Source organism: Conger conger, chromosome 1 (genome assembly GCF_963514075.1).
Source record: "Conger conger chromosome 1, fConCon1.1, whole genome shotgun sequence".
Classification (NCBI taxonomy): domain Eukaryota; kingdom Metazoa; phylum Chordata; class Actinopteri; order Anguilliformes; family Congridae; genus Conger; species Conger conger.
In genome coordinates, this window is record NC_083760.1 from 78,995,904 (window position 1) to 79,010,576 (window position 14,673).

At 45.9% G+C, this 14,673-nt stretch overlaps 1 protein-coding gene across 1 annotated transcript; it reads left to right on the plus strand.

The window, feature by feature from the left end:
- Positions 1–266: 266 nt before the first annotated feature.
- On the plus strand, positions 267–14,505 carry clstn3 (calsyntenin 3). Its single transcript, XM_061236063.1, has 19 exons — positions 267–485; positions 1,404–1,470; positions 2,899–3,021; positions 3,483–3,687; positions 3,945–4,153; positions 4,510–4,659; positions 4,893–5,078; positions 5,295–5,582; positions 6,178–6,290; positions 6,564–6,723; positions 7,074–7,133; positions 7,549–7,697; positions 8,580–8,728; positions 9,335–9,561; positions 10,249–10,410; positions 11,656–11,801; positions 11,902–12,037; positions 12,375–12,559; positions 12,716–14,505. The coding sequence occupies exons 2-19, from the start codon at positions 1,404–1,406 to the stop codon at positions 12,863–12,865; spliced, it is 2,865 nt and encodes a 954-aa protein (XP_061092047.1). The 5' UTR covers positions 267–485; the 3' UTR covers positions 12,866–14,505.
- The last annotated feature ends 168 nt before the right edge of the window (positions 14,506–14,673 follow it).

Below are 14,673 nucleotides of genomic sequence, written 5' to 3' on the forward strand. Positions count from 1 at the left end.
TGGGAGCCGAAGTGACGTCATTTTGCAGTCTGGGCGGGGAGAGAAGAGAGGAGGTTGCTCTCAACCTGTCAGTAAATGGAAACAGAATTAAAAAATAATATTGTGCGGGACACCAATTAAGACATTAGATAGTTGTGCATTAATTCTTGCCTGTATACATAGCCTACTCGATGCACAGTGGCGACACGGTTTTGGCTTTGCTACAGTGCATGAGCGGGGACAGAGGGACAGCTGAGTGGAGTGAGAGAGAAGGACGCAGTGTGGGCGGGTAGAGATACGGAGAGGGAGGTGGCATCGATGTCTCAGCATCATCGTTTTTCACACGACTTATGCTGAAAACGGGGACAACAAACTGACAGTACTCACTTGAATACGCATTCCAGTTTGAAATCTAAACGTTGACACTTTGCTTAATATCAACATCACTCCATTCACCTATCATTTGAACTCGATCAAGCGGAGAAGGAGAGGGAGGCAGACGAGAGGTGAGACTGATGCTCTGGCAGAGGGAAACGCACAGGGTACCAAAAGCGTTACAGTATTGTGAAATCAACGGGTTGTGTTTTTTGCCATCATTTCCAACAGCGTTAGTCATTTTGAAGCCGCCTAGAAATTGCAATGACTGTTGCCGTCAGAAATGGTCGAATCGATTGTTTTTAAATCAAAATGTTTTTCAAAATCACTGAATGTCGCATATAGCTACTGTAAGCGTGTATTTTTGTCCATCCCAATGTTTTTCAGTTACTGTCTCTACATATGCATGTGCTTTTTTCTGTGTCTGTTTTCAGATTTTTCTTCATATAGGTTCTGACCCACGAATAACTGTAAAATGAATTGTCTGCCTTTATGAAGATAACGGATTAAACAGCACCGGATTGTTTAAATCTAATTTTAGATAACTGGCTATGATTCATGCATTTAGATATGACATTTACGATCCTAGCAGTGCTTGCACATACACACTCTGCGTTTATGCAGGTTGTCTATAGATGTCTGTTTACCTTTCGTATGCTAACTGTATGTTGGCTCCAGCACCTGGTCATCACATACCATTACTGTTATTCCCGTTGCTCATATTTCAGTTGTATTAAATAATAAATATTCATATTTAGTTTGATTTACTGCATATCTGACCATGAATGTGTATAGCTTAACATTCTGTGTGTGTATGTGGAGACATGGATTACAAGGGAGTATGATATGGTATTTTCCAATCATTATTATTATTTCATTATTTATTCATCATTTTTTACTTGGATTAGATTTGAAATTGATTGTGTCAGTTGTTGGTCAAATTGATGCATGTCTGTCCGTCCCATCTTTTCACACACTACTCATTTACAGTAATACAGTAGTACTGCCTTCTTACCCTGTACCCTCCCCTCCCCTTTCCGTCCTTACAGATGGAAAGAATAATTTTCCTCTCCCTTCTCCTACTGTGTTTGACTTGGGGTGCACACAGCAACAAAGGTAAGTTTTTTTATTTTTTATTTTTTTATTTCAAAGTATCAGTATTATCACACCTATTACTATAATAATGGTTGCTATTGCCTTTTTATTACCTGTAGCTGACTGTTTTCCAAGTATGTCAATGACTGTTTTCTGTTGATAAACTACATGTAATATATGTAAATGTATAGCCATCAGTTGTTTTATATTATATTATTGTAGTCGTACAATGCTTTTTTAAATTTTAATTTTAATTTTTTAGCTGTAGGTACATCATAACTTGAAACCGTGATAACACGATAGATTCCATATGTGACACTATTGGTGCAGATATGAACCCTTCTCGTTTATGCTGCCGGAGTGTAGACATATGTGCTATGTCATTCAGAAAAAGCCTATTGTGCATGAACGGCGTATTTTTCCTGACTGTCAAATTTTATTTTACTGCCAGTTCAGCAACGGAAGGAGGAAAAAAAATAAGCAAACGGTGTTGAAGAAAAGTGTAAAACAGGAAGAGAGAGAGAGAAGCATATGCAATATCAGGAAAAGAGGAAATAGAGAGAGAGAGAGAGAGAGAGAGAGAGAGAGAGAGAAAGAGGAGGAATCTGGCGCAGTGAGGAAATATTAAGCAACCAGGGAGAGATATTAAAATAAATGTGTTTCAATATGCAATCCTGTGCGTAATCCCTGGGCCTGATGTTCAGATTAATATTGTGTCACTTAGTGAGTAAGAGAGAGAGAGGGAGGGAGTGAGTGAGAGAGATTGATGGCTGAAATGGATTGAAGTAAGGAAAAAGTGAACGGAAAAGAACGATGATGGTGTGACGCAGACCGAAAGAAAGAGAGGACTCGTTAGGCCTACTAAACCTGCGTGCGGCGGTGTCTGCTGAGGGAGCGCCGGACAGTTTCCTGATTCCTCCAACCACGTGCTTCCTCATCTGGAGATTAGTATGTACATGGCTGGACTCAGCTATACTGCAAGGAGCCTGTTTCAGGGCGGTTATATGCAGTGCAGTATGTAGGTCAGCCGGGCCTGTCCACAGCCCCCCCCCCCCCCCACCGCACTGCCAACTTCACAGAAGATGTAGTATTCACATCTCAGTTCTATACTTAAGCTGCACCTGAAACATGATACGCTTGCTTATTCGTATGCTTGCATGTCTTGTGCATTTATTATTGTTCTGCATAAACTCTCATAACTTCCCATTTGTAAGTGAGGTTACAGTTTTTGTGAACGCCAACTGCTCAACTGCTGTTACTGGTGGTGAATATTCATATCTTGCAGTATTTCGTTCTGGGGTTAGAGCATGGTCGGTTGAAATATACCCAACTAATCTATCCACGGTGTGGATTGGCACCTGCTTCTCTAGGCTGCAGCAAATTGCTCGATCTTGGCCCAGACTGTGAAGACTGCTGAACGGTATCTCATTGGTTCCCCGTTTCACGCAGCCAATAAGCACAAGCCATGGATCGAGACAGAGTACCAGGGGATAGTGATGGAGAATGACAACACCGTACTTCTCAATCCGCCGCTCTTCGCCCTGGACAAAGATGCCCCACTGCACTATGCAGGTAGTCATCTTTCAGAGTACCTGTAAATATCTGCCTGTGCCTGACTGCAGTGTCCTATCCTGCTACTGTACTTCATGCCTTATTGCACTGTAATTTCCTCCCATCAATTTGTCCCATTCTCTAGCTATATTTAATAATAGTTAAAGGTACAATAGGTCATTTTGGACTTCTAACAGTCAAGAGAGGAATTGCCGTAACAAACACTGTTTATCCCACCCCTTGTCTGTGAACGTGCTGACGTTGAAACGCCATTGGCTGTGGCAATGTTTTGAAACCCGAATTTAAGCACTATAAACACAGGCAGAGGGTGAGTCAACACGCCAGTGAGCCTTTTTCAATGATAGGAAAGGATTTACAATGGTCTTGTAACAAGGTTTTAACACTAAAATCTTACCTGTTGTACCTTTAATAATGGCTTTTTACCCATCCAAACTGCCCTTTCTCCTCTACGTCCATGTTAGGAGAGATTTGTGGGTTCAGGGTGCACAGCGGCACCTCAGGCGGGGCTCAGTTCGAGGCCGTGGTCCTCGATCGGTCGACGGGGGAGGGCCTGGTCCGTGCCAAAGAGCCCCTGGACTGCGAGAGCCAACGGGAGCACAGCTTCACCATTCAGGCCTATGACTGCGGGGAGGGCCCTGATGGGGTCAACAGCAAGAAGTCTCACAAGTGAGGAAAAACTACAATTCCCAGATTGCTTCGATGACTGGGCAGGGGTGGTTGGTGGGCACGGGTGATTGTATGAGTAGATACTTTGGTTTTGCGCATGTAGGGTGTATGTAGGGTGTCATAATGAGTTCATCGAACTAAAGGCTGTGAGAGGTTTAGCGACACTTTGTCTCATTGGCTGGTCAGGTGTGATCTCTCTCTCTCTCTCTATCCCCCGCTCCGTCCCTCCCTCCCTCTCTTTCTCTCCCTCCCCTCAGGGCCACCGTTCACGTGCGCGTCAACGACGTGAACGAGTTCTCCCCTGTGTTCGTGGAGCGGCGGTACGAGGCCTCGGTGCCGGAGGGCCGCCTGTTCGACCGCATGGTCAGGGTGGAGGCGCTGGACGCCGACTGCTCCCCGCAGTACAGCCAGATCTGCTTCTACGACATCATCACGCCCAACGTGCCCTTCGCCATCGACAACGACGGTGAGACACAGGGGCCCCGCACTTCCCCCCCAAATCACTGACAGTTTCATAATGGCTGGTTTTCACACACTTCTCCTGGCCTGATGAATGGCAATGAAAGATCAGCAACCTCCAGCAATTGCCATAAGATCGATTGAGCGAGACTGTGTGATGACTTTCTACCGCTACAGCGAATGAGGCGCTTAATCTGCTGTGGGGAGGTGAAGTTCTTTTAAACTGCGGGTCAAACTGGGCTAGGGGCGGCCCAGGGGCATTGTGCGACTGCCTGATGTGAATGGCCTGTCATTGTCCGTCTGCGCTCATTGCCCAGTGCTCATTGTCTCCGCGTTAACCCTGTCGTTGCTCTTCAATCGCAGGGAACATTAAAAACACCGAGCCTCTGGACTCGAGGCGACAGCGCGTCCACAGCTTCTGGGTGACTGCCTTCGACTGCGGCAAGAACCGCGCCCAAACGGACGCCCAGGTCATCATCACTGTCAAACCCTCCTGCAAGCCCGGCTGGATCGGTAAATGACTGCCGCGCGTTTGGGGCTTCCTGCTCCCACTTCGCCGTTTAGCTTTCAGCTAACCCGTACGGCTAATTGAGCCGTGCGTTGTCCCTGCTAAACAAACACATAGATTTATCGCTGACTGTCACCATCGCTATAAACAGCCCCAACCACAGTATGCTGACATCGGCTTGCTAAGCTTGCTGCAAGCTGTACCAAACAGCCACTGGGAATGCTCTGCTTTCCACTAGGATGGTCGAAGCGGGTGGAGTACAGCCCTGGGTCCGGCAGCCTGCCCCTGTTCCCCAGCCTGCACTTGGAGACATGTGAAGAGACCGTTTGGAACATCCAGGCCACCGTAGAGTTGCAGACTGGCCATATTGGGAAGGGCTGCGACAGAGACAGCTACTCTGACAGATCGGTACGCAGACTGTGTGGTGAGTGAATCTATTTGTATTCAGAGAGGGTGCTCCTAGGTCACCCTGTGGAAAAACAGTCCTCTTGCCAAGTAATTTGTTCTTATTTTGTCATCAAGCTGGTAATACACAGATCTATTTTTATTTAATATCAGATCTTTTACGGTCAATGTATTTTTACAGAAACATTACAGTTTGTGTGACTGGGCAAATGTTTTGCTTCCTCTGTCTCTCCAGGTGCAGTGAGGGGGGAGGTAGACCTGCTCCCGCCCCCTTCCCCAGCAGCCAATTGGACAGCAAGCCTCCCCACCCTCCCTTCGTCTGATTCGTCTCTTGTGTTCTCCTTCAATGGTTCGACGCACGTTGCCGTGGTTCCCAGTTCCGTGGCTGCTGCAGTGCCCGGAGACCACTTCACCCTCCAATTATGGATGCGGAGGGGAGGGGCTAACACCCAACCCCCAGCCAATCAGGCGAGAGGGAGCCGTAGGGAAGAGGAGACCATTGTGTGCAGCACTGCCAGGAATGGTTAGTCACAGAAACTAGTCTGCATCTTGAATGACAGGAAAACTCAATGCAGGGCGTAAATGTGCAGGTAGTTAGGGTGGGGACTTTTGCGTTAACGTGCATAACCTGTTCAAAATGCACAGTGATCATGAGATCACATTAGTCACAGTTCACCAGCCTGCCGTGTCCTTCTGATTACTGTCGACAGTTTATCACAATTTTTATAACAACTGATATTTTCCTTGGAGCTGGGCTGATCTGTATTGCTGTCTAGGTCTTTTTTTCGGCTGTGGGTTACGCCAAGAGTAACCTGCTTATTTACTGCACATATTTCATGTCTACCCTGTAATTTCTATTGCTCTTCCAGTCAACCCAGATAAAAGCATCTCTCAAACAGTATGATAAAAATAACACTTATCTATCCTATTTTTCAGTAATAGTGCTCTCTCTCTCCCTCTCATTCTCCCCTCCTCTCTCTCTCTCTCCCTCTCATTATCCCCCCTCTCTCTCTCATTCTCTCCTCCTCTCTCTCCCTCTCATTCTCCTCTCTCTCTCTCTCTCCCTCTCATTCTCCTCTCTCTCTCTCTCTCTCTCTCTCTCTCTCTCATTCTCTCAGATGACTCCTTTTCGCACTATTCTCTGTCCGTGCACGGCTGTCGGCTGTCCCTGTTTTACTGGCCCGATGTCTCCGCCGCCCGCCCTGTCAAGTTCCTGTGGAAGCTGGAGCAGGTACCCTCGGAGCGGCAGCTCTGAGCAGACTGCGATTAGCGGCCAAGTGGGGGGGGGGGAGGGGGCCGGCCGCTTCCTCAGGGAATGTGCTGTTTACAGCTGCTGCCTGTATAAGCAGGCTTAGAGGTCTCATTTAAGGAGATTATTGACATGAGCCGGAGTGTCAATAGCAAGGTCTGGCTGCTCCCCGTCTCTTGCTGACTGTCAGTCAGCTGCTTGGTGTATTGCATGCTCTGCCTGGTCTCAGACCCTCTCTCCGTCTCTCTCTCTCAGGTGTGTGACAGTGAGTGGCACCACCTCTCCCTCAGTGTCCAGTTCCCCTCAGTCACTTTGTACGTCGATGGTGTGACCTTTGACCCTGCACTCATCCATGACAACGGAGCCATCCCTAATCCCGCCCCACGTCAGCGATTGGTTATTGGTGCATGCTGGGGTACCTATCAATCAAATGCAACCAACACAGAATCATTTATGACACCATCACTTGCGATGGTCAGTTACTGAGAAAATCGTGGAAGGTTTTAATATCCTTCAGACAAATAGATTTTTCTAAGATGATCTCATTCAGTCTGTCAGCCGGCAAAATCAATGATTGTCATCCATTTGAAATGAAACAGCAGGCTTGTCAGCCAGATAAGTCAGCATGTCAGACAGTTAGATCATTTTTGATTACACAGTAGGTAGCAGGAAGGTCCACTAATTGCCTCTGAAATGCCTTGTTAGTTTGCACACTGATATAATCCCAGCTGTGATAAATAATGTTAACATCCCCACCTCCCTCAGAGCCAGAGGAGAAGCAGAAAGACATTGTGAACAACACTATCCCCGAGGGCAGGGACTCAGGTAAGTGTACAGCATATCCCTCTGCGCCAGGGTGTCCCTGTTCTTATCCGTCCCTCCGAGGCAAAGCCGACAGCTGTTCAGACCTCTCTGAGAGGGCCGCTCTGTGTGTTTACCCTGCTGTGTGTTCACCCCTCTGTGTGTTATCCTCTCTGTGTGTTATCCTCTCTGTGTGTTATCCTCTCTGTGTGTTAAACCCTCTGCGTGTTATCCTCTCTGTGTCTTATCCTCTGTGTGTGTTTACCTCTCTGTGTGTTAACCCCTCTGTGTGTTATCCTCTCAGTGTGTTATTCTCTCAGTGTGTTATCCTCTCAGTGTGTACTCCTTTCTGTGTGTTAAACCCTCTGTGTGTTAACCCCTCTGTGTGTTATCCTCTCTGTGTGTTAACCCCTCTGTGTGTTACCTCTGTGGCTCTCAGGGAGGTATGTGGGAAGCTACCGGGGCCTGTTGTCTGGTGTGACAATGCGCCCCGGAGGTGTGGAGCCTCACAGCGTGGTGGAGTGCCTGTATGCCTGCCGGGAGGGGCTGGACTTCGGTGACCTGGAGACCCTGGGATCAGGAATGAAGGTAACTGACTGTTAAAAAAAAAGGCACTGGCTATCAGGGTGATCGGCTATGGTGCAACATTTGTCCCTTAAGAATGCTGGGTGTGCTGGTTTCTGTTGTTACTCAGCTCTTACGTAACTGATATTACACAGGTAAATTACCTGACCCGGGCTGTCAGGTCTGGGTGGGTGACTAATTTTAAAGTGAAAACAAAAAACAAGTAACATGCCCTCCAGGGCTAGGGCTTCCACTGCCTGCTCTGGAATGTGGTGTGAGAGAGGCATGAACTGTGTCAGTGCAGTGACTGTGCAGCTCATTCTGCAGTGCTGTGACTGTGCAGCTCATTATCCAGTGCATTCACTGCACAGTTCATTCTGCATTGCAGTGAATGTGCAGCTCATTCTGCAGTGCAGTGACTGTGCAGCTCAGTCTCCAGTGCAGTGACTGTGCAGCTCATTCTGCAATGCAGTGTGACTGCAGGTCATTCTCTAGTGCAGTCACTGCACAGCTTATTCTGAAGTGCAGTGACTGTGCAGCTCATTCTGCAGTGCAGTGACTGTGTAGCTCATTGGTTGAACCAACTGGTTTCAATAGCTTCATTGAAAATCTGTTTTAAAAGTATTTATTAATACAATAATTTATATCTAAGTTTTTTATCTCAAAGTATTTTACATTACATTACATTTCATTTTACATGGCAATTTGCTGAATTAAGTATTATATAAGCAAATTGTACACATTTCAACACATACTCTACAGTATAAAGGAAAAAGTGAACATGAACATTAAATAGTTAATGGAGCTAATGATAATTGCAAAGGCTACTGTACGCCGCGCTGGGTGAGAGCGTCTGCTAAATGACTGTAATGTAATGTAATGTCACCCCGCCCGCCTCTCTCGTAGGTGCACGTGAACCCCAGTCAGTCTGTGCTGGTCCTGGAAGGAGACGACATCGAAAGCTTCAACCGCGCCGTGCAGCAGGTCACGTACAGAAACTCCCTCCGCTTCGCCACTCCTGGAGCTCGGCCCCTCAAGCTCTCCACGTCGCTCAGGTAACGCCACCCGGACACCCGACTGCCCGTGCGCTCTGCCAGCGTTAAAGCCCACGCTGTCCAGGTTACCCTGGTTCACTACGCTCGCCGAGGGGAGTGAACTCATTCGGGCTGTCCATCTGCTGCTTGAAAGCTGCTGGATGTAGCTTCGTCAATTTACTGCTGAACTGCACTGAAATTACACATACGGTATTCAGCCTGGTTCACACCAAAGTTTAGTGGCGCAAGGAAACAGTTATGGAGTGTTGCAGAGAGGAGTTGCAGCAGTATGAACTAACCTCTCTCAGAAAGTCTGATAGAGTGTGTTGCGCAGTTTTTGCAAGGTTTAGCCTGTTGCAGTCTGCAAGCACAGTATTAGCATGAATGATATTTCTGTACATATCACCAAAGCTCACAAGCGCTGTATTAGTGTGAATGATATTTCTGTAGGCATCTCCAAAGCTCACAAGCACAGTATTAGCATGAATAATATTTCTGTACATATCACCAAATCTCACAAGCGCTGTATTAGTGTGAATGATATTTCTGTAGGCATCTCCAAAGCTGACCAGCTGGAGGCTCAGTGTGTGGGATTTTCACGCTTCATTTCCCTCCTCCGGTGTCCAGGTGTTTCAGCGAGGAGGGCTGTCTGTCCCTCAGGCAGCTGGAGGGGTACCTGGTGGTCCTCCAGCCTGACGCCCCTCTCATCTCCCTCTCTGGGGTGGGCCCCCACTTGGCCCGGCCGGCTCCCGAATTCGAGGGGCCCCGCGGGGTGGCCCTGTTCCCAGAGTTGAGGATCGTGTGCTCGCTCTCCCACGCCATCAATACCGCCATTCAAGGCATGGAGGGAGGGGGTGAGTCCATCTTCAACCAACCCCCCCGCCCCCCCACTCCTCCTCCCTGTCACAGCTCCCACACAGACCGCTGAGTCATATCTACTGCTCCAAATTACTCACCGGAGCAGCTCTGGCAGTGGGCAGAGAGAGGCTAAACAGAGAGGAAATTACAGAAATAATTAGCCCGCGTGCGTCCCAGAAGAACCACGGCGTGTTTCGCGGGTGTCTGCTCACCCCAGGAAACGGATTCTGCTCCAATCTCATCATCGACTCCGATCCATTAAGGAGTGCCCAGACCGCGATTTGGACCGCGCGTACAGTAAATGTCGCACTTTACTACAGGCTTCTCACTCATTAGCAAGCAGCTATTCCTGAGCTTTGGCAGCCACGTTTGGCAGGATTGTGTGCCATTTTGTGAGAAGTACTCCTAGTACAGGATATTCCTCTGTTTATCTCTTCGTTTTTTGAAACCTCTCTCTCGCTCTCTCATTATTTCAATTTAAATTCTGGTGAAATGCAATACATATTGCCAAAGCGTTTACTGTATATTTGTCACAATAATTACATGAAAAAACTATGATAAAAACAATAACAAAAACACTGGCAAGGAATAAATAATAATAATAATAATAATGTTAATAATAATAATGATGATGATGATGATGATGATGATGATGATGATAATGATGATGTCGTCTTTCACAGCACTTATGTCAGACGCAGTGGCTCACACGCTGGACAGCTGTGAGGTGCAGCCCCTGGGGGAGGAGTTGAATCCACAGCGGGAGGAGCTTCTGCTGGACGTCCAATCAGTGAGAGAGAAAGGGCTGGACATCATCAACACAACAGCGTATCTAACGATCTCAGGTACAGCCCGGCTGTCTGTGTGTGCGTCTACATTCACCTGTGCTTTCACACACTGCAGTCCACCTTCAGCACAATTGTGCATTGTTCTTGCATACGCTTGCTGCTAGGTATTGCTATGGTTTTTTTTTTTCTCAGCAAGAAATGTATGATAAATGGCTTGAAATGTGAAATAGTAGGACCTGCACATAGATTTGTAGAAGGCTTAAAATCATTTGCTGGCACAGGAGCTGTTAACTCACCTACGGTCAATAGTTATGAGACAAAAGAAAATGCATTGGCTGGTTGATTAACATCGGAAGCGTTCCACTACGATGAGTGAAGAGTGTCTGAATGCGTCTGATTGCTGGCCCATAATGCTCCCTGGGGGCTAGTCATCCGAAAACACTTAAGACTGCTGCATTGTTCTCTTTGGCACTCGGCTGTATAAAGTTGAATTTGAGTTAATGCAGCTCAAATTCAGCTTGAGGGATAAAAAAGATTAATGTCAAATTAACTGGGATTATCTCCTACCATCCTACAGTGATTTTGTATGATTGATACTCAAAACTACAGTGTATGTACTAATGTACCATGACTAAATCATGTGAATTATATACACTCAGTGAGCACTTTATTGGGTATTCATTACTTATTTTTTAGACTTAAGTATTCTGCTGCTGTAGCCTATCTACTGAGAGGTTTGACACGTTGTGTGTTCAGAGATGCTCTTCTGCGTACCACTGTTGTAATGTGTGGTTATTTGCATTAATGTCACCTTCCTGTCAGGTTTGACCAGTCTGGTCTTTCTCCTCTGACCTTTCATTAATTACGCATTTCTGCCCCTAGAACTGCTGCTCACTGGATATTTTTTGTTTTTTGCACCATTCTCTGTAAACTCTAGAGACTGGTGCTCGTGAAACGCCCAGGAGATCACAGTTTCTAAGATACTCAAACCACCCTGTCTCACCCTGCAATCATTCCATTGTCAAAGTCACTTAGATCACATTTCTTCTGACGTTTGGTCTGAAAAACAGTTGAACCTCTTGACCACGTCTGCATGCTTTTATACATATAGTTGCTGCCACATGATTGGCTGATTCAATATTTGCATTAATGAGCTGGTGTACAGGTCTACCTAATAAAGTGATCATCGAGTGTATTATATGTGAATGAAATCCCTAATTTCTCTCAGGAGTTTTCAGTCTGTGTTTTGTTTTTGGGTGAAATCTCCAAATCTCTCTCTCTCTCTCTCTCTCTCTCTCTCAGGAGCTGAGTCCATCTCCGTGTACGAGGACATTCTCCGCTCCATTCGCTACCGGCTGACCAGCGGCTCCGCCCGCTTCGAGAGACGATTCCGTCTGTCCTGCTCGGAGATGAACGGACGGTACACCAGCAATGAGATCACACTGGAGGTAGAGCCCGCACTGACTGTAGCGTTTGCTTGGCTGTTTACGGCTGCCGTGCTGCTCCCTTTTGTGGTACCGTACGCGTTAACGCTCCTCTTCCTCCCAGGTGAACTTCCTGCACTCTCTGGACAGTCTGTATCACCCCTCACACCTCCTGGCCTCACAACAGCAGTTCCTGCACCCTTCTCACCGCTCCGGCGAGCTCAGTGGACACGCCCTACCCAACCCACACCACAACTCTGGTACATCTGCCTGTCCGTCTGTGTGTCTTTCTGTCCGTCTGTGCGTATGTCTGTCTGTCCGTCTGTGTATCTGCATGTCTGTCTGTATGTCTGCATGTCAGTCTGTCTGTCAAAGGGTCCTAGGTATGAAATACAAGGGGCTAAAGATAGACTGGTGAAAAACAAATGACAATAGATTAGGGGACTCCCTCAAAGGTGTTAAAGGTCTCTCTCTCGTTTGTGTATTTATCCATTTGTGTTTTTGCCGCTCACTCCCCAGTCTAGGTACCTGTCTGTCTCTCAGTCTGGCTTCCTAAATTAATGTGATGCTCTAATCTCTCTCTTTTTCCTCTCTCAGTGGTACCCGGGGCAGCCACAGTGATCATTATGGTCTGTGTGGGGTTCTTGGTTTTCATGGTGATCCTGGGTGTGTTCCGAATCCGTTCCATCCATCGCCGGGGTGATGGGAACAGGGGCGGGTCAAAGGATGGTAACAGCCAATGGGATGACTCTGCGCTCACCATCATTGTCAACCCTATGGAGGTAAAGCCAACCTACGTATTCAGTAAAATTAAAAATAGATGCAAAGCGTATGTGTGTATGTCTACCTGTGTGTGCGCATCTCTCTTTCTGTCTGCACATGCTATGGTACAGAGAATGTACATTTGCAGTGTGCTGATGGTGTCTTGTTTCCCTCAGTCCTATGAGTCTCGTATGGGGACGTCAGGAGACACGGAGGGAGAAGCGGAGGAGGATGAAGAAGTGGTGGACTCACCCAGCGACACCAGCGATGATCAGCGAATCATCATCAAGAAGGAAGTGTGGGACGGCCCTCCCAGGCGTTACTGAGCCAATTGGCACACAACGTCCGTACTGATGACTCCGCAGCACTAAAAACACCAAATCTCATGACTTGACACATTTTGAAATCACCACACCACCAGCTGTAGAATGTAAGCTCAAGAACACCATGCACAATAGATACTGTAGCACTCAAGTGCATTGAGCCTTTACACACACACACACACACACACACACACACACACACACACGCACGCACACACACACACTACTACTGCACAATTATTGACCATCGTAATGCAGACCACCTGAGTAAAAAGGGCCAAACACGTATATGCTACACTGTGCTTTACCATGCCGATCACCTCAACACATAGATCCAACACAACAGCAAATACTCCTGACTCCTAACCCTAACTACCTAACATGAAGGGTATTTCACAATGCATACCACAACGTGCGTTTATGTGCATCAGATTTACGCCATAAATGCATTGTAGATGTACTCAGCCAATGAAATTGTACATAGTCTTGCAGGTAAAAAAAAAAAAAAAAGCTAGATCATGGTCTGCCCTTGAAACAGAATTCTTAGCTAGAGGGTCCTCTGTGCTGCACAATCTATATTAAACATTCCTTTACTCCCACAACACAATGCTCCAAGAAATAAAGATAAAACAATATTAATTTGGCTGTTGATGATTGACACCGCCTTTGCTACAGAAACTGGGCCCTCCAGAGCCATTCATTTCACAGCCAAATTGACATTCACCACAGCCTGCTATACAGCACTACCCCTGCTATATTTACAGTGTCCGCTCAGCTTGGGCAGTCTTGATTGTACTGAAATTTCTGTAAATACAAAACATTATTATTATTATTATTATTATTATTATTATTATTATTATTATTATTATTATTATTATAGGGAGTTGTGTTTTTTCTGCTGTACTAAAACAAGCTGATGAGTCCTATTACAATGAATTGTGAAGATAAATATATATTTTTTACACTCTAATCTACTTTAATGGTCACAGAAATAACTGTGGTGATAAGTGATAATAATAATGGTAATAATAATGGTAATAATTATAATAAGAACTAGCTTGTTGCGTGTAATTTAATTTGTGCATTGAACTCTGTAATTAAATTGTTCATATTTTGATCATAGTGAACTGGGAGACGATGTTGTGATCATTAGCTATCTCTCTCTCTCTCTCTCTCTCTCTTCTCCTCTCTGCCCAACCACCACCCCCCTCCCCCCACAGCTCGACTTCAGTTCACTAAACTACTCTTCTGTTTTTCACCATTTCTCTTTTTTTCCCTCTCTGCATCTGTCCCAATACACTATTCTACTCTTTCCTGTCCCCTCTACCGCTTTTGTACTTTGTATAACCATTCAAGCCAATTCTCCATCGATCTTCTTCTCTTTCTCATCCTCTAGCTATCTAAGTGTTACTGTACAGTGATGATCTGTCCGTAAATAAAGCCTGTTGCTTTCCAGTGTAATGTTAAGAATGACAATGCTGCATTACTAGCTTATTATATTATTACTATATTATTATTGCAATATTAATGATAATTATTGATACAGGAATTATTGATTGTGACGATATTGGATGATATTGACCAAATATTATTAATAACTGTCAAAGTCCCATTACCAATTCATAATAAAAATATTAGGGTGATGTCAGCATTTTGCGTTCGTAATTTTACCACAATAGTTTGTGTCATATTGCAGTATGCAAACATTTGTCAGCTGTGGTGTGAGTCCCTGAGGAGTAAGATTGAGTCATTGTTTAATTGCCGGAAAAGTAAAAAAAAAAAAAAAAAAGGAAAAAAAGGAAAGGAAAGGA